Genomic DNA, 18,593 nt, shown 5'->3' on the forward strand with positions numbered 1-18,593 from the left:
AGATGCCAGTTGCAAGTATCGGGTCCCCAGGCTACCCACACTTCCGTCTGACCTGGCAGCCAATGCTGAGACCCCCGCCCCCACCATGCTCCTCCAGTTTGTTAATTTGCTAGAACAACGTGCAGAACTCGGGAAGATGCCGTACTTATTAGTACCAGTTTGTTAGAAAGCGCACGACCCAGGAACAGCCTGTTGGAAGAGTTGCACTGGTGAGGTGTGAGGGGAGGGGCCCACAGTGTCCCTGCCCACTCTGGGGTGCCGCTCCCAGCACCTCCATGTTCACCAGTGAGCAAGCTCTCCGAACCCCGTCTTTTAGGAGTTTTATATGGAGGTCCCGTTACGTAGCCACGATTGAGGAGATCATCGGCCCTCGGTGATTGACTCAGTCTTCAGTTTCTCAGAGAGGCGGGGCTGGGAGTACCAAGTCTCTGAACCAGAATTGGCATTCTGGTGACCTGCCCCATCCTGAAGCTGTCTGGGGACTCACTGAGAGACACCTCATGAACAGAAACTCAGGTGTGTTTGAAAGGGGTTTATGAATAACAGTCGACCACTCTGACATTCCTAGGGTTTTTGAAATTGTGCGCGAGAAATAAAGACCAAATATTAATCTTTTCATTGTATCACTCCCCCCCACCCCCAATCTGGTACTGGACCCAGTGCCCCCAGACCTGGGTTGGCATCTTCAGCAGTGCCCGGTACACCGCTGGCCTGCACAAGGGCTCTGGTGAACAAAGAACAAACCAGCGAATAAATGATAACTCATACGACACCGAGGGTTCTTTTTCTAAAGCCCCTGCGGCACCTGGAATTGTCTCCCCAGTTTCCTGCTCCCCGTTGTGTGTTCAAGCAGTGAGACGGAGTCGGGAGAGGCACCTGCCCAGGGAACAAATGCTCTGACAGGTCCCAGAGGCTTGGGTCTGTGTCTGCTTTCTCCATCTACCCGGGTTAGTTTATTTACTTTGCGTGTAATGAGAAACCTTTGCTCTTGTTTAGGAATGTTTTGCCCATTCTGTTGGGTCCAGATATTGTACATTCTTGTCTTGGAGCTTCAAAGACCATGTTTTTTCTTTCTTTCTTTCTTTATTTATTATTATTTTTTTTAATTAGGCCTTGCACAACTAGAGAGACAGGCTGGGAACTCGCTCCCCACCAGGAACCTAGCGGGAGCCTTGTTTCCGACGTGTAAAACAGCGTTTTTTCTGGCTTAGTGACGGGGTGGCCGGGTCAGGGAGCTCGCCCTTTTGTTTCTTTGGTTTGGAAGGGTTGTTTGTACCGAGAGACAGGTCAGGGGTGGCTGAGGAGTTGGAGCCTTGCGTTCCTAACGCGTCTCTCTAACTGCTCCCGGGGGAGCTGCGATGTGGCCAGGACAGTTTGCTCAGGCAGCCCCCACGCCCCTGCTCTCCCCAGAGCTGCCCCGACCCCGTCTCAGCCCTCACTGACCAGCCTGTCTCAGACTGGTTCCGTGAGACCCCACTGAGACAGTCCATGACCAGTTTGATGTTTGGAAAGTTCTGTGTATTGTCTCTCTCTCCTGTGGATCCACAGGGCTGACGAGCAGGCTCAAAGACCCTGAAAAGTCTTGTTATAAAGCAGCATGTACTTTTTTGTTTGTTTGTTTGTCTATTTCAGCTTTTCTCCTGGTAATTTAAGCATAGAACTTACGGACAACACATAGAACATTGTGTGGGAGGCCTTGCAGGATAGGTTGCTCTGGCTGTTTCTTGGTCAACGTGTTTTGATACAATGCGGGCCTTTTGGCCCAAGGGGAGGGCACACTTCTCTAGTGGGTTCTGCTTGTTCAGTCCTTTAGCCAGCACAGGGAGGCTTCAGTGCAGGGTCAGTCATTTCCACCTTCTCTGGGGACAGACAGCGAGGCTTGTTTGAGGGTGTGCGCACAGAGCTGGAGCTGTACCAACCGCCCTCGGGTGAGGGTGCTGAGGGAGAGTCATAGGAGAGGAGCCCCCATTTCTGACTTCCTTTCGACTGTTCTTGGCATTCACAGACAATTAAAAATCATAGTAGTTGCAGTCATCGATGATGCTAGCTAGTATTGTTATCTCCCTTTCAGGGATGCTAAATATGCGTGGACAGTACGCACACTCTTTACATGCACTAACTTAGTGTTTTTGTAGATGTATAGGGGAGGTTCTTTTACCTTCATTCTCGTGGGGAGGAAGCCGGAGTTCAGAGGGGCCATAAGGCTTGCTCAAGGCCATACTGCTAGTTAGTGGAAGTCTGTTTATCACTGTTGGAAACTAAGTAGCTCTCTTTTTTCTTTTTTACAACATCTACAAAGAAGTATCGTTTGGCATCGTTTGGCAATAATGCATATTATAACCATCAGATTCTATTAATAGATTTTTAAGAATCGTGTTTTCACCAGGATGATGAGAGTGAGAAACTATTTCAGGGTCTAGAAGAGTTAGGTCCCACAGGGGAAGACTGCACATTGGGTTTAATTGCTTTGCTTAATATCTTCAAGTCAAATGGTTTTTTGGTTGTTTTTTTTTTTAATGATATACTCTACTAGAGAAGAGAATCATTTCAGTCTTTCCAAACTTTCATTAACTTTTGCCTCCTAAACCGATAATAAAGGTTAGCTCTAGGGGAGAGACTCTTGGAGCTATCAGAAGAGAAGAAACGTTTTTATCTCTGCCTGCTTGCAACCGAACCATCCTCTTTTCTGGGTTTTTAGTCGACTTCAAAGCGCTGATGTTTCCGTTCATCGCCCAGGTTCATAGTGGCCGACTGTGCATGAATCTGAGAATGATGGTCAAGTCCTGAGACTGGAGGCTCCCATAACTTACCTGTGTCAGGCGGAGGCATGACTGGATTTGTGAATTGGGCAAAATAGGAGGCGTCTGACGTGGTGCTGGGGCTGCTGGTGTCGAGGCCACATTTCTGGTGGAGAATGAACCCCAAAGCCAGGCACCAAGGCCCCGACACCTCCCTTCATCCCGTAGAATTTTCTATGACTTCTTTGTGACCCAGCGGGCTTGGCAGAAACCTAGACATTCTCTCCTGGGAAGAGGGTCCCTGGGCTATTGCTATTTGTCGCAGGATGTAACAAAACCTCTCTTCTTTGTTGTGTAGGTAGGTAATCTGACATTTTAAGGATTTTTTTCTGGCCCCGAAGAGGAAACATGTCAAAGGCACCCGGGACGTGAAGGAAGGAACGCTCTCGGGCGTCGCCATGGCTGGTGTGCCGGCCCAGCCCTCACCGAGAGGACCGTGATGTCTGGCAGCCTCCCGGGCACGTCCGTGTTCTCCAGCAAGACTTCTTCTGCTGCACGTGGAGTCATGGGGAAAACCTGAAGGAGGGGCAGGGTCACCCCCGAATGTGCGATGGTTCCCTCCAGTCTCCGTGGCCCGGACAGAGCATGACCATTGGAGGCCACTTTCTTCTGTGGTCCTTCAGAGTCAAACCAAAGAAGGTCCCTCCTCATTCTCGAGGGCTTGGGCGACGGCTCGTGTCTGTAACAGTCACCGGTGCTTCCCCACCCTCTTCTGTCACCGCAGGACGACGTCCCCCCCGTCTTCCCGCACGACGTGCCCGCCCCGGCCGCCTCGTCCCTATGGCTCAGGGGGCCAGCCGTCCACGGCCGTTACCATGAGGCACTGCGTGAACTGCTGCATCCGTTTGTCGCCCGACGGCACGCGCCAGCAGGGGGTCGGTGGCCACGAGGGCCCCCATCACAGTCGCCAGGAGTGCCCTGCGTGCCAAGGGGAAAACAAAATAGTGTTGCGTGTGGACGGTAAGCAGATGAACTTGCTTGCCGTCCTCGAGGTGAGGGCCGAAGGGAACGAGGGCTGGGGCGGGCTTCTGCGCTTCAAGAAGGGGAAGCGATGCAGCCTCGTCTTTGGGGGGGTCATCATGACCTTGGTGATGGCCTCTTACATCCTCTCCGGGGCCCACCAAGAGCTGCTGATCTCGTCGCCCTTCCGCTACGGAGCCTTCCCCAGCAGCGGCCCCAGCCCGGCGGGCGGTGAGAACCCGAGTGACCCGAAGGAGCACCATCACCAACCCTCTGTAACTAATATTTCATACGTGAAGGACTACCCGAGCATTAAATTAATTATCAACAGCATCACCGCCAGGATAGAGCTCACCACCAGGCAGCTCCCCGACATAGAAGACCTCAGAAAGCAGGAGGCGCATGTGAGTAGCCCGGTGGAAAACCTCTGTTGATTGATGGACTAAAAAAAAAAAAAATGGATGCTTTTGTTTTCTGACACGGTCTTTAGGACACATTCCTCCAGTGTCACACGGATAATTTGACAGCCGTGTAGACCTGGGTGCACCGGGTAAGGGCTGTCTGTTTACTGCGTTTTCGCCAAGAAAGGGAATTTGCAGGACCGAAGTGGTGCAGCTAGAAATGTTGAAGGCTGACCCCTCCTTACCAATCTAGTCCAGGACTTCCTGTATGAAACGTGGCCGTGGCGATTGAGGCTGCTTTCGTCGTAGGTCACCATCGTCCTGGTTCTATGCTGTGCACGTCAGAACGTTTGTCTCTGATGACCACCAGATAAGCCACTAGTCAAAAGATTCCAGCTCTTCAGTTAGACTGTTTGTGAGTGTGTGAGAGGTAGATCATGGCAGAATGAATGTTGATCAGACTCTTCATTCTCTCCAAGGTTTGTCTTTATTTTGGGATAAGAAAAAGCATTGGCTCTTTGCCCATTTTGCTTGATTTTAGTATTTAGTTACTGTCAGAAGATACTTCAGAGTTGAATGCGGGCCTTCGGTGTCCAAGCGGGATTGTGTTGTGGTTAGCGAGGGGGCTAATTCCTTTCCGCTGTGTGTCTGTCTCCCCCTTTTCTTCTCGTGGCAGATGTTTTCCATAATCCCCAGTAAATTCCTCCCAAACAGCAAGAGCCCGTGTTGGTACGAGGAGTTCAGGGGGCGGAACACCAGCGACCCCTACCTGACCAACTCCTACGCGCTCTACTCCAAGCGCTTCCGCTCCACCTTCGACACGCTGCGCAAGGCCTTCTGGGGCCACCTGTCCCACACGGCCGGCCGCCACTTCCGCCTGCGCTGCCTGCCTCGCTTCTACATCATCGGGCAGCCCAAGTGCGGCACCACCGACCTGTACGACCGCCTCCGGCTGCACCCCGAGGTGAAGTTCTCCGCCATCAAGGAGCCACACTGGTGGACGCGAAAGCGGTTTGGTGCGTGAGAGCGTGGTCCCCGCTGCCGGGGTGGGGGGTGTCCAGCGGGTGGCCTGGGTCTGGCTTTCTGCTCACTATCGTTTTCGGGGTCAGGTGGGGGTTCAGTGCTTTCTGCTCACTGAGGTCATCAGGATCAGGTGGGGGGGTCAGTGTCTTCTGCTCACTGAGGTCACTGAGGTCAGGTGGGGGGTCAGTGCCTTCTGCTCACTGAGGTCACTGAGGTCAGGTGGGGGGTCAGTGCCTTCTGCTCACTGAGGTCATCAGGATCAGGTGGGGGGTCAGTGCCTTCTGCTCACTGAGGTCACTGAGGTCAAGTGGGGGGGTCAGTGCCTTCTGCTCACTGAGGTCATCAGGATCAGGTGGGGGGTCAGTGCCTTCTGCTCACTGAGGTCACTGAGGTCAGGTGGGGGTCAGTGCCTTCTGCTCACTGAGGTCACTGAGGTCAGGTGGGGGGTCAGTGCCTTCTGCTCACTGAGGTCATCAGGATCAGGTGGGGATCAGTGCCTTCTGCTCACTGAGGTCATCAGGATCAGGTGGGGGGTCAGTGCCTTCTGCTCACTGAGGTCACTGAGGTCAGGTGGGGGGTCAGTGCCTTCTGCTCACTGAGGTCATCAGGATCAGGTGGGGGGTCAGTGCCTTCTGCTCACTGAGGTCATCAGGATCAGGTGGGGGCGCTCAGTGCCTTCTGCTCACTGAGGTCATCAGGATCAGGTGGGGGCGCTCAGTGCCTTCTGCTCACTGAGGTCATCAGGATCAGGTGGGGGCGCTCAGTGCCTTCTGCTCACTGAGGTCATCAGGATCAGGTGGGGGGTCAGTGCCTTCTGCTCACTGAGGTCATCAGGATCAGGTGGGGGGTCAGTGCCTTCTGCTCACTGAGGTCATCAGGATCAGGTGGGGGCGCTCAGTGCCTTCTGCTCACTGAGGTCATCAGGATCAGGTGGGGGGGGTCAGTGCCTTCTGCTCACTGAGGTCACTGAGGTCAGGTGGGGGGTCAGTGCCTTCTGCTCACTGAGGTCACTGAGGTCAGGTGGGGGGGTCAGTGCCTTCTGCTCACTGAGGTCACTGAGGTCAGGTGGGGGTCAGTGCCTTCTGCTCACTGAGGTCACTGAGGTCAGGTGGGGGGGTCAGTGCCTTCTGCTCACTGAGGTCATCAGGATCAGGTGGGGGGTCAGTGCCTTCTGCTCACTGAGGTCATCAGGATCAGGTGGGGGGGTCAGTGCCTTCTGCTCACTGAGGTCACTGAGGTCAAGTGGGGGGTCAGTGCCTTCTGCTCACTGAGGTCACTGAGGTCAGGTGGGGGGGTCAGTGCCTTCTGCTCACTGAGGTCACTGAGGTCAGGTGGGGGGTCAGTGCCTTCTGCTCACTGAGGTCATCAGGATCAGGTGGGGGGTCAGTGCCTTCTGCTCACTGAGGTCACTGAGGTCAGGTGGGGGGTCAGTGCCTTCTGCTCACTGAGGTCACTGAGGTCAGGTGGGGGGGTCAGTGCCTTCTGCTCACTGAGGTCACTGAGGTCAGGTGGGGGGGTCAGTGCCTTCTGCTCACTGAGGTCACTGAGGTCAGGTGGGGGGTCAGTGTCTTCTGCTCACTGAGGTCACTGAGGTCAGGTGGGGGGTCAGTGCCTTCTGCTCACTGAGGTCACTGAGGTCAGGTGGGGGGGGTCAGTGCCTTCTGCTCACTGAGGTCACTGAGGTCAGGTGGGGGGGTCAGTGCCTTCTGCTCACTGAGGTCACTGAGGTCAGGTGGGGGGTCAGTGCCTTCTGCTCACTGAGGTCACTGAGGTCAGGTGGGGGGGTCAGTGCCTTCTGCTCACTGAGGTCACTGAGGTCAGGTGGGGGGGTCAGTGCCTTCTGCTCACTGAGGTCACTGAGGTCAGGTGGGGGGTCAGTGTCTTCTGCTCACTGAGGTCATCAGGATCAGGTGGGGGGTCAGTGCCTTCTGCTCACTGAGGTCACTGAGGTCAGGTGGGGGGTCAGTGCCTTCTGCTCACTGAGGTCATCAGGATCAGGTGGGGGGTCAGTGTCTTCCGCTCACTGAGGTCACTGAGGTCAGGTGGGGGTCAGTGCCTTCTGCTCACTGAGGTCATCAGGATCAGGTGGGGGTCAGTGCCTTCTGCTCACTGAGGTCACTGAGGTCAGGTGGGGGTCAGGCCCTTCTGCTCACTGAGGTCATCAGGATCAGGTGGGGGTCAGTGCCTTCTGCTCACTGAGGTCACTGAGGTCAGGTGGGGGTCAGTGCCTTCTGCTCACTGAGGTCATCAGGATCAGGTGGGGGTCAGTGCCTTCTGCTCACTGAGGTCACTGAGGTCAGGTGGGGGGGTCAGTGCCTTCTGCTCACTGAGGTCACTGAGGTCAGGTGGGGGGGTCAGTGCCTTCTGCTCACTGAGGTCACTGAGGTCAGGTGGGGGGTCAGTGCCTTCTGCTCACTGAGGTCACTGAGGTCAGGTGGGGGGTCAGTGCCTTCTGCTCACTGAGGTCATCAGGATCAGGTGGGGGGTCAGTTTCTTCTGCTCACTGAGGTCACTGAGGTCAGGTGGGGGGGTCAGTGCCTTCTGCTCACTGAGGTCACTGAGGTCAGGTGGGGGGTCAGTGCCTTCTGCTCACTGAGGTCATCAGGATCAGGTGGGGGGTCAGTGCCTTCTGCTAACTGAGGTCACTGAGGTCAGGTGGGGGGGTCAGTGCCTTCTGCTCACTGAGGTCATCAGGATCAGGTGGGGGGGTCAGTGCCTTCTGCTCACTGAGGTCATCAGGATCAGGTGGGGGGTCAGTGCCTTCTGCTCACTGAGGTCACTGAGGTCAAGTGGGGGGTCAGTGCCTTCTGCTCACTGAGGTCACTGAGGTCAGGTGGGGGGTCAGTGCCTTCTGCTCACTGAGGTCATCAGGATCAGGTGGGGGGGTCAGTGCCTTCTGCTCACTGAGGTCACTGAGGTCAGGTGGGGGTCAGGCCCTTCTGCTCACTGAGGTCACTGAGGTCAGGTGGGGGGGTCAGTGTCTTCCGCTCACTGAGGTCACTAGGGTTCGGTGGGAACAAGAGAGCGGGCTCTGGGCTAGGCGCCGTGCTGGGCTCTGGGGCAGGGGAGGTGAGGAAACCTGCAGAGAAGCAGAAACTAGATCATTCGTCTGTCGAAGATCCCAGGCAAATACCCGATGGGCTGGACCCCTGCTCCCAGCCACCCAGAGGACACTGATTGAGTGCCAGCTGTGCACAGGGTGAGAGGAAGAGTGCAGAACCAGCAGCCCGTCTTGTCCTCAAAGGCCGAGGTGCCAGGTGCCGGGTGGACATTTGCTGGGGCTGTCCCCTCCCAGCTCCGTAGCTGTCCTCCTGGGGCTTCTGCACGGGGAGGAGACGGGAGAAAGGCTGACACATGGGCCGGGGCCGGATTTCTGCTGGCGCAGCCGAGGGCCCGCTAGTATGTCATTGAAACCAGGCTTTGTGTTCTCACACCTGCCCCGTCTGTCTCATGGGGTTGGAATGGAAACCACATGTAGATAATTCTTGGTGACTGCTCACGGTACCCCTCTTTCTCACGGGGCTGTGGGCACAGCCCATCCCCCCTGCAGGCTGGTTTCTGCTCCAGCCCGCTGGGCCGCCCTGTGGCTCTTGGGTCACTGTTTCCTCTCCTTAACCTTTTCCTCTGCCAGGAGACATTTGGTCAGTGGTGCTCAGGGACGGCAAATGCCAAAGTCAGGGCGGGCCGCAGGGCGTGTTCCCTGGACAGGCCCAGGTTGCTGAGAAGGGAACCTTAAAAGCTTTCCTTAGTGGAACCCAAGTTGAGGCCAACGCTTAATGCGTTTCCTGACGAGCGTCCGACTTCCTCCTTTTGATGTCCCTCCCGGAGCCGACCAGAGTACCCGCGTGTCTTTTTGGGCTTTCGCCGCAGCAGCCGTGGGAGACGGGGTTTCACGTTCGTGCCCGTTTGGGATGCGCCCCCCCACCCACCGTTCTCCCTTTTCCTAATGAAAAATCCCGGTTCCCCCTGCGAGGGAGGGGGGAGCCCGGGGCCGTTTCTCTGGAACCCGCTATCCCAGGTCACTCTGCCAGGGAGGGGGGGGCCCAGGGCCGTTTCTCTGGAACCCGCTATCCCAGGTCACTCTGCCAGGGAGGGGGTGGCCCAGGGCCGTTTCTCTGGAACCCGCTATCCCAGGTCACCCTGAACCTCTGGTCTTGCCCGTTTGCGTCCCCTTTCCACTCCCGGTTACCATGGTATCCGTGGTTTGGGGCAGCGGGTGGTGAAGACTCTTGCAAGAGGCAAACTGAGGCTGCATGTGGCCCATCCCAGAGTAACTACTGAGTTCACCCTGAATGTCCGTCTGGGGGCCATCCGGACTCCTTGTTATTTGGACAGACAGACAGACTGCTTGATCTGACGGGACAGTAGCTGGAGCCTCAGGTGGAGCCGCTCTTTTCTCTTTGGTGTCTGCTTTGTGGCACGGATGCTTTTCTGCCCACAGAGGTCAGGGCCTCACCCGGTGCTGGTGTTAACCAGCCCCAAGCTCTCCGGCCCTCCAAGCAGACACGCTTGTAGTGTTTACAGTTCTTGAAGAGCTGTGACACCCTTTTAGTTGCCACCGTGCTGCTTAATGGTGGTGCGCGTCGCCCCTTGAGGCAAACGGGTTAGAAGAGGGCATCCGGTTTGATGCTGCCCGTCTGCCCGCTGCCCCACTTCAGCAGCTTATTGGGCCGAGCCTTGGCTGCGGCAGCTGGTCCTGGGGCCTTTCCGTCACTCCCCAGGAGGCCAGCAGCCCAGCAGTGGCGATTGGTCCTCAGTGGCTCCCTGCTTCTCTGTTCCCATAGGAATCGTCCGCCTGAGAGATGGGCTGCGGGACCGCTACCCCGTGGAGGACTACCTGGACCTCTTCGACCTGGCCGCGCACCAGATCCACCAAGGACTGCAGGCCAGCTCTGCACAGGAGCCCAGCAGGCTGAACAGAATCATCATCGGTAGGCACGGCTCCCACGTGGTGCCGCGGGGCTGCCCCGCCCCTGCCCTGGGCCAGGCCCAGCTTGGCGCTACCTGCACTGCCCACCTGGCCGTCACACCTTCACATCACTGCCTGGTTTCTTTCTTTTTTTTTTTTTCTGAAATAAGAAGTGGGGAGGCAGACAGACTCCCGCATGCGCCCGACCAGGATCCACCCAGCATGCCCACCAGGGGGCGATGCTCTGCCCATCTGGGGCCGTTGCTCTGTTGTGGCCAGAGACATTCTAGCACCTGAGGCAGAGGCCATGGAGCCATCCTTAGCGCCCAGGCCAACTTTGCTCCAGTGGAGCCTTGGCTGCAGGTGGGGAAGAGAGAGACAGAGAGAAAGGAAGGAGAGGGGGAGGGGTGGAGAAGCAGATGGGTGTTTCTCCTGTGTGCCCTGGCCGGGAATCAAACCTGGGACTTCCACATGCCGGGGCCGATGCTCTACCACTGAGCCAACTGGCCAGGGCCTTGCCTGGTTTTCTATAAAGCCGAAATGATAGTGGACTTTCTAGTTCTATGGAGACTCAAGTGCACCAGAAATGACTTTTTTTTTTTTAAGTTGCCATTTCTTTGTTTTGATTTTAATTAAGCACACATTTTTGGCTTCTTGAAATGATAAACCAACCTAAGTTTGGATGGGGGCAGCTCGTAAATGCAATTAACCAGTTAGTGGGCTTTTGGAATCCCAGCTGCTGGGCCCCCGGAAGACAGGGCAGCCTCCCAGGAAACGGGCACCTTTCACTCACCCTTGCGACCTGTTACGAAAGCCCAGCCCAGTCAGCCTCATGCCTTTAGACATTCAAAATGAGGCGGACTGATGATCATTTCTTTAACTCACAAGCATGTTTTATTAGAAATGTGTCTGTTGGCTCCTTGTATGGGGTTCAGCACAGGCGAAGGCATTTAACCCCATTGATATCATGAAAGAGGGAAATATAATCACATATTTTGCTTAAATTGGGAGGTAACCAATTAAAAAAAAATTTCTCAAAATCTATTATAAATTCAGTAAATCTGTTGGCAACTAGGAGGAATTGTAATTGACTATTTGAAAGATGGCTCATATGACTCTCTTGTCCAAGGTACCTAAGCTCTGATTTAAAAAAAATAAGATAATTTTTATTTTAGCTAATAACCAAGTCCTGGGGGCCATACGAGATCATACCCCTCTCCCCTGCAGTGTGAATTGGCTACTAGCTATATTTTTATAGTCTTGGTCCAATTAAACCATAAGTCTAATTAATATTTGGCTGTGATTTCCACCCCATATGCCTCTGGAAAATCTCATGTTCTTATGAAAGCCAAAAAAATGCATTAGAGGGCCAGGAAATGGAGACTAAGATAATGAATGAAAATGGAAGGCCTTAGTTTGGTTTCCTAATTTTATTTACTTCTAGATTTAAAAAGGAAGAATAAAGAACAAATATGCTGCTCTGATTTTATTTTTTTAGCAAGAGAGAGAGACCCACAGATAGGCAGGAAGGGGGAGAGATGAGAAGCATCAACTCATAGTTGCAGCACCTTAGTTGTTCATTGATTACTTTCTCATATGTGCCTTGGGGGGGGGGGGGCTACAGCAGATGAAGTGACCCCTTGCTCAAGCCAGTGACAGTAGGCTCAAACCAGTGACCTTGGGCTTCAAGCCAGATACATTTGGGCTCAAGCCAGTGACCATGGGGTCAGGTCTATGAACCCACACTCAAGTCAGCGACCTTTAGGCTCAAGCCAGTGACTATGGGGTCATGTCTATGATCCCATGCTCAAGCTGGTGAACCCACACTCAAGCCAGCGACCTCGGGGTTTCAAACCTGGGCCCTCAGTGTCCCAGACTGATGCTCTATTCATTGCACCTCCCCTGGTCACGCATGCTGCTCTGATACTTACCCAAAGCAGAGTGTGGTGAGTCTTACGGTAGTAGAGAGCTGGCATCTAGCCCTGCTCGTGCCACCAGCCTGCTTGCTCTGTGCAACCTTCCAAGTCAGTCTTCGTGGTCCTGACCTCAGTCTGCACATCTAGAAAATGGGTTTGTTGGATCAAATCAGTTCTGGGCTCCTCCCAGTCCTGCAATGTGATTCAGCTCTGCCCTGGCTCCCTCCTGTTATCTCCTTGGTAGACTCATCAGGGCCTTTTCTTCATCTTAGCCCATACTTCACATAGAGAGGGCCTTCCTCAGTGGTCTGGCTAACAGCTGGGGTCACAGAGGACTCGAGTGGCCAGGTCCTTTGGAGCTGGGGCTCTAGACATGTTGAAAAGTGCCTGCCTCTCCTCTCGTGGCCCCTGTTCTGCCCGGTCCAGGTGCACATGAGGGGGGGACGACTCTGATTGGTCATTGAATTGATGGTCTTTCTCCAGATTGTACTGTCTGAGAGAGGAGGGGAGTATCTGTCTTGTTTCCCTGATCTATCCCCAATGCCAGGCATATAGTAGAGACCAGATGAATGCTTTCTGGATGGATGGATGGATGAAGGATGGATGGATGAAGGATGGATGGATAGATGGACAGGTGGATAAACTAATGCTTCTCTGGTTGGAGAGCCAGTTCATTTCTGAGAGATGGCAGAATTTGTGCCAAGCAAGTTTTAAAGATACTTGCCTTGTCCTAATAGTCCCTTATTCACTGTGAGTAGAATTTTCAAAGGACTTCTGATTGACTTGTCTTTTCTGAATTCTATGGCATTATTGCTTTAAAAAAAATAAAAGGAAAGCAAGACCGAGCTGAAATCTCCCCTGGACATGATTGCACCCCCAAAAGCACCGATGGGCGCCCCCCCCCCCCCGCATGTTGTTCTGCGCTCATCCCTGATCAAAGAGACGGCGTCTTTGGTTGGGCTCCGGCTTGTTCCTGCATAAGTGACTTTGAGCCGTATCATAGAGTCCCACGTACGATGTCAGGAAATGGAGTGTATACCTGATTGGTTGACTTGCCTTTTTTTCTAAAACTCTGAAGACTGTCCTAAAAAAAAATAATAATCAGAGAATTGGTTCAGTTTTCTGAGGGAGAAAGGTGTCTCGGCCTCACCCCTGTCCTAGAACATTGGACATTTTCACCCTCCTTTCATGCGGACCACGATAGACAGGGCGAGCACCCTGGTCCTGCTCCCCCAGCGGGACTGAGTGGACGTGGCCGTGTGAGGGGCAGTTGGGTGGGTGGGCGGGCATGGCGGGCACGGAGCCTGAGACTGAGGTCCTGGGCCCCCTCCGGCAAAGCCTTCCTCTCATTTGTGCCTGGAAGTCGCTGCTGTGACTGCGCAGCAGGATTGATACAGATTGTTTCCAGTGTTCTCGCGAGGATCAGTTTCCCCAATGGCTCCTCTATTCCTGATGCTTTTTTTTTTTTTTTTGAAGAAAACCATCTTGTACCTTCTCAGTGGGCCCTTAAAACGCCACAGAACTCTTTGCCCTGAGCAACGTTAACTATCGTGGCATCGGGAGGCCACGTGCACATGCTGGTGGAGGTTTTCTGGCCCGTTCCAGAGAGAGGAGCTGGGAAAGGCATGCCCGGTGTTACCTGGCTCATCCTTGATTTCCAGACCAAGGTCCTTGGTGGGCGGGGGATGTCCCTGTGGCAGAGGGCGGTCTCAGCCTCCGCTGTCTAGAGACCAGTCTGCCCGCATGGGGGACCGGCTCGCGCCCTTGGGGCTGTTTGAGGGGACGGCATCAGAGCCAGGTTTGGCTCCTGGCCCGTCACTTACTGGGCACTGCTCATCTGCCGTGCCTTCCGTTCCCAGGGGAGGCCAGCGCCTCCACCATGTGGGACAACAACGCCTGGACCTTCTTCTACGACAACAGCACGGACGGCGAGCCACCGTTCCTGACGCAGGACTTCATCCACGCCTTCCAGCCCGATGCCAAGCTGATCGTCATGCTCAGGGACCCCGTGGAGAGGTGAGTGGTTTAGATGTGGTGTGGGGGCGGGGAGGGGAGGAAGAGGCAGTTTTAAAGAACAGTCTGCCTTCTCATCACGAACAAGATTGTGCCTTCTTTGTTTTGTTTTTCCAAAAAGGAAGCAAGCTTAACTCGCAGTGTTAGTGCTATTTCTTATGTAAATATTATTGTTGGGCAATCTTTGCTGTGTCTAAACAGATGGTGGACTGCTTTCCTGGCCGTTCTGACCCTGGTCTCTGGGCTTTAGCCTCTGGCTGGTTTGACTCAGGGACGTGGGACCCACGGCTTCTCCGGCGGGCGTTGTCAGGACATGAACAAGGCCCTTGGAATCTTCGGGTTTAACTCCTGGAATTCCTTGTCTCCCCTGTGGCTATGGGCGTGCAGGCTCCAGCCTTCCTTGAGAGGCGGAAGGGAAGGGAAATGGCGGGCAGAGCTGCTGTGTCAGAAAGAGCAGGGGTCCCCCAGTGTGGATGAGGCCAAGCTTCCAAGGGTGGTGCACATTCCTGACCCCGTCCGTGTCCTTGCCAATGACAGCAGGAAGACGTGCGTCGTGGAAATTTTAGAAAACACCGCCACTCTCCCGCCCAGACACCTGTTATCTGTATTTTGGTGTATTTTCTTCCAGACTGCTTACTGAGGCAGATGAGTGTAGGGTATGTGAAGATAGTCTTACGTCTTTTTTCTTAAGTTTCACATTATTGCCCCCAGAAGGACATGCCTTAAAGTCCTGCCCTGGGCACTACCGCCACCAAATCTGTCCCTTCTCGCCACGGCCCTGCTGCTGTCCGTGCGATCTGGTCAGAGGAGAGCTGACGGGCCTGCTCGGTCTCTGTCCCGCGGTCCCCCTGGTGTCACGCCACAGGGCCGTCCCCCTGCCTTCAGCGGCTTCCTTTGCCTCTGTGCAGAGTGCGTCCTCTGGCCTCGGGGACCGTCCTCTCCGACTGCGAGGCAGCCCTGACTGCGGAGCCCCTCCCCTGTCCTACCTGCCAGTTCCCACAGTTTGGAGGCAAGAGTTTGGCTGTCTGCTTATGGAGAGGGCTAGTCCCCCTCGGTCGAGAACAGGTGGCTCAAACCAGTGGGCCCCTCGGGTGGACACAGTCCTTAGGCACCTTGAAAGGAGAGGCTTGGTGACTATACTGACCAACGCCCCAGCCCACCCCCGCGGCCCACGGGGGTGTTTTCACAGCTGCTCTGCGCCCCGCCCCTAGACCACACCCTGGCTGCAGTCCGCAGGGCTAGAACATTCTCTCACGTCTTCCTGCCCCATCTCCCCTGTTCCTCATTCCAAGGAAGCCCACACTCTGTCTTAACACCGGGGCTGGGAATTGTGGCCTTTTGTTGCTCCCTGGGCACAGAGAGGTGGGCGCCAGCCCCGCTGTCGGCCCCGGGGCGGCGGGGGCTCACGGCTGGTCAGGGAGACAGGCCTGGTCATGGTCCCGATGGGCTGCAGCTTTGGCAAGAGCGGAGGGAGGACGAGGTGTAGCACGGAGTGGGGGAGAGACCTCCTGGGCCCCCCCCCCCGGCAGGCTGCTCTGGGGGAGCTGAGGCCAGGCAGGGTTTTGAAGGACGAGGAAGGGTTTGTCAATTAAACAAAGAAGGGAGGTGGGCAAGGGAGGACGCGTCCTGCACGGGAGAGCAGAGAGCACGGGTGAAGGCTGAGCTTCTGAGAATGGAGCCGCCCCCCCTGAGTGTCCATCTTCCTGCAGTTCTGACTCTGCCCCTGAGACCCGAGCCCCGTCCAGGTGAGCCTTGGAACGTGGAGGGCAGTTCTGCTGCCTGGGTCCAGGCAACTAAGTCAGGGTGGCACCTGCCCAGCTCACCTCTCGGACCCCAGCCCCGTCTGTCTTCTGTAAGGAGGCTCATGGGTCATAAGACGGCTGTCACAGGTAGCCACCGTGCGCGCTCTCTCTCTCTCTCTCTCTCTCTCTCTCTTTCTGTAAAGAACAAATACTCTGTTTATACTAGGAACTAAAAGTGCAGGTTGCTTGCCTCCCCGGTCCTGGTCTCAGTCTTAATAGAAATATTTCATCGGTTGAAATGTTTATGGATCCCCCACCCCACGTTGGGCACCGTGCTTGTTGCTGAGCAAACACTCGGTGGTGAATGATGGAGGTGTCCCGGCGCCCGCCCTCTGGAAGCCGGCGCGTTTCAGGGAGTGAGGTGAAATGGTGCCGAGGAGAAGGGAGGCTTCGTGGTGGCATCTGACATCGGGAAGTTGACCCAGTTTGGGGGCTGCCTGATGTATTAGTCATCTACAGCTGCGTAACAAACATCCCAAAAATGTAGTGCCTTTAAAAGAACAGTTTCTGAGGGTCAGGACCTGGGCCAGCTCTCCTGGGCCCTTCTGCTTCAACATCCCATCACTCCCACGGCTGCTAGGAGGGTGTCACCAGGGCTGGTTCTCATCCAAAAGGTGGACAGGGGAAGGGTCTGCTTCCCACTTACATGGTGATTGGCATGATTCAGCTCGCCAAGAGCTGTTTGAAGGAGGGCCTCTGTTCTCTGCTGGCCATCGACTAGAGTGTGCCCTCAGTATTTTGTTGTGGCCTCACCAACATGTCTGTTACTAAGTCAGAAGTTTCCATGTCTTGTAGTCTGGTCAGAAGAGTGGCAGCCGACCACCTTTGCCATGTTCTGTTGGTTAGAAGCAAGTCATGAGATCCTGGCCACACTCAAGGGGAGGAGATTATAGGGCGTAATATCCGGGAAGGGGGATCCCGGGGACCATCCTGGAAGTTGCCTGCCACACCTGCCCTGTCTGCTCCATGCTCTGGTCCTTCAGGAACGGGGTCCTGGTAGCCAGTAGGAGACAGGATTGGCCAGGGTGGTGCCAGGTGGACGTCGCAGCCGGCCTCCACGGGGCACCGCAGAGGACGTGTCCACAGGCAGTCTCCCTGGGGGTTAGTTGACAGCAGCAGCCGTTCCGTTGCTTTTTAAACATTTATAAAGATACATTAACGATAGGAATTTCTTCTTTTTAGAAACTCGTGACTCATGGTCTCTCTGAAGTGGCTGGCCCGTATCCCATCCCAGCCAGCAGCAAGGATGATAAATATCGCGTGTTTAGGTCACTCTTGAAGAAACAAACACTGAAGCCCAAGTTCCCATCGTCTAATTGGGTCCCGGGCCATTAGCCGTGTCAGTCAATCCCTGACCTTGCACTTCTGCGAGAGGGAGGTTCCTTGGTTAGCCTGCTGCCCGTGGGATTGGGCCAAATTGTTCATTTCCTTTTACAAATTGGCTTGGAGATAAAGGGTGTGTGTGTGTGTGTGTGTGTGTGTGTGTGTGTGTGTGCGCGCGCGCGCGCACGCGTGCGCGCACGCGTGCTTTTATTTCTAGATTGAGTTTCACACGGACCCGTTATTTCCATAACTGACCAAACAGGTAGAGGGTTTGAAAATGTTGGACCTGTAGACAAAGTCAAATCCGTCCCTTGGAAGTTTCCAGAGAAGGATGTCAACGTTAAGCCTACTTATTTATCTTGGTGGTGGTGGGGGGGGGGGGGGGTAGAAGAGAGAGGAATAGTGAACAGAGGATGGGATGGTTCTTACAGCCCCGGGCCAGCCAAGAATTCCTGTAAGTTCCTCCATGTAAAAAACAGCGATGACTTACAACTCAAGGGGTGCGTTCCTGGGCTCACCTGCCCAGTGAATTTAAAAGAAGCCACCTCACATTGGCCTCTTGCTGATGAGATGCTTGATAGAGTTTCACTCAACTCAGGCAGTTCCTGCCCCTGTGAAATGTGAACCGTGGCTGGGAGGCGCTGACCCCTCTGACGTCAATGTCCATCGAGGGGACATTTGGAAAGTGGTCATGCGCCATCTGTTAGGGCCTTTACTGTCTCTGTATTTGGGTTTTAGTTCTGCGGGCAGCCTTGCCAAGGCGGGGCGGGGGGTCTGTGTTGTTTTTCATGTATCAATATTTCGGTGATGAGTCAAAGGAGAATGGAGCTCAGTGAGGACTGGGAACTGGATTTTGACCCAAACGCCCTGGAGCCTGGGAGCCCAAGGCGTGGTTTTCCTCATCTGCTTATGTAAACGGATTTTCAGTGACCAGACCAGGGGCTGGTTAAATAATTAATCATTTTACGAGGATAAACTAGGAATGAAAGGAATGAGGCCCTTAATGGAAGGCATTCACTTCCATTGGGGTCATTCGGATAGAGACTGATGAGCCAGAGCCCCGGGCTCCCGGCTTTCCCTCCATCTGCGGGGTGGGCTGTGGGGGTGGGCAGTAGGCTATGGGGGTGGTGGGGGTTGTGGGGGTGGGTGGTGGGCTGTGGGGGTGGTGAGCAGAGAGTGAGTCAGGAGCATGGCAATAGAGACACAGCCTTTGGGGGATAGACGGTCTGTTCTGAACCCCAGATCTGCCACTCACTGGCTGTGTGACTTCAGACACATTACTTAACCTCTCTGTGCCACGTTTCCTCACATCGGTGAAATGGGGGGCTGGGGGTGGGAATGACCCTACCACTAGAGTTGTGAGAATTAAATGGCAGGACAAGTGGAAAATGCTACAGAATTCTTAGCTATTATCACTAGGTCCCTGTAGGTGCAAATAATCATAACCA

At 54.7% G+C, this 18,593-nt stretch overlaps 1 protein-coding gene across 18 annotated transcripts in view; it reads left to right on the forward strand.

Moving 5' to 3' along the window:
* CHST15 (carbohydrate sulfotransferase 15) overlaps positions 1-18,593 on the forward strand; it is a 79,210-nt gene that overhangs the window by 40,500 nt on the left and 20,117 nt on the right. For all 18 annotated transcript variants that reach the window (XM_066355040.1, XM_066355033.1, XM_066355041.1 and 15 more), the window contains 4 exons: positions 3,097-4,162; positions 4,836-5,175; positions 9,967-10,113; positions 13,867-14,023. In XM_066355040.1, coding sequence (XP_066211137.1) covers positions 3,614-4,162; positions 4,836-5,175; positions 9,967-10,113; positions 13,867-14,023 — 1,193 coding nt within the window. In that variant the 5' untranslated portion in view covers positions 3,097-3,613. The remainder of the gene's footprint in view (positions 1-3,096; positions 4,163-4,835; positions 5,176-9,966; positions 10,114-13,866; positions 14,024-18,593) is intronic.

This window comes from Saccopteryx leptura, chromosome 13 (genome assembly GCF_036850995.1).
Source record: "Saccopteryx leptura isolate mSacLep1 chromosome 13, mSacLep1_pri_phased_curated, whole genome shotgun sequence".
NCBI lineage: Eukaryota > Metazoa > Chordata > Mammalia > Chiroptera > Emballonuridae > Saccopteryx > Saccopteryx leptura.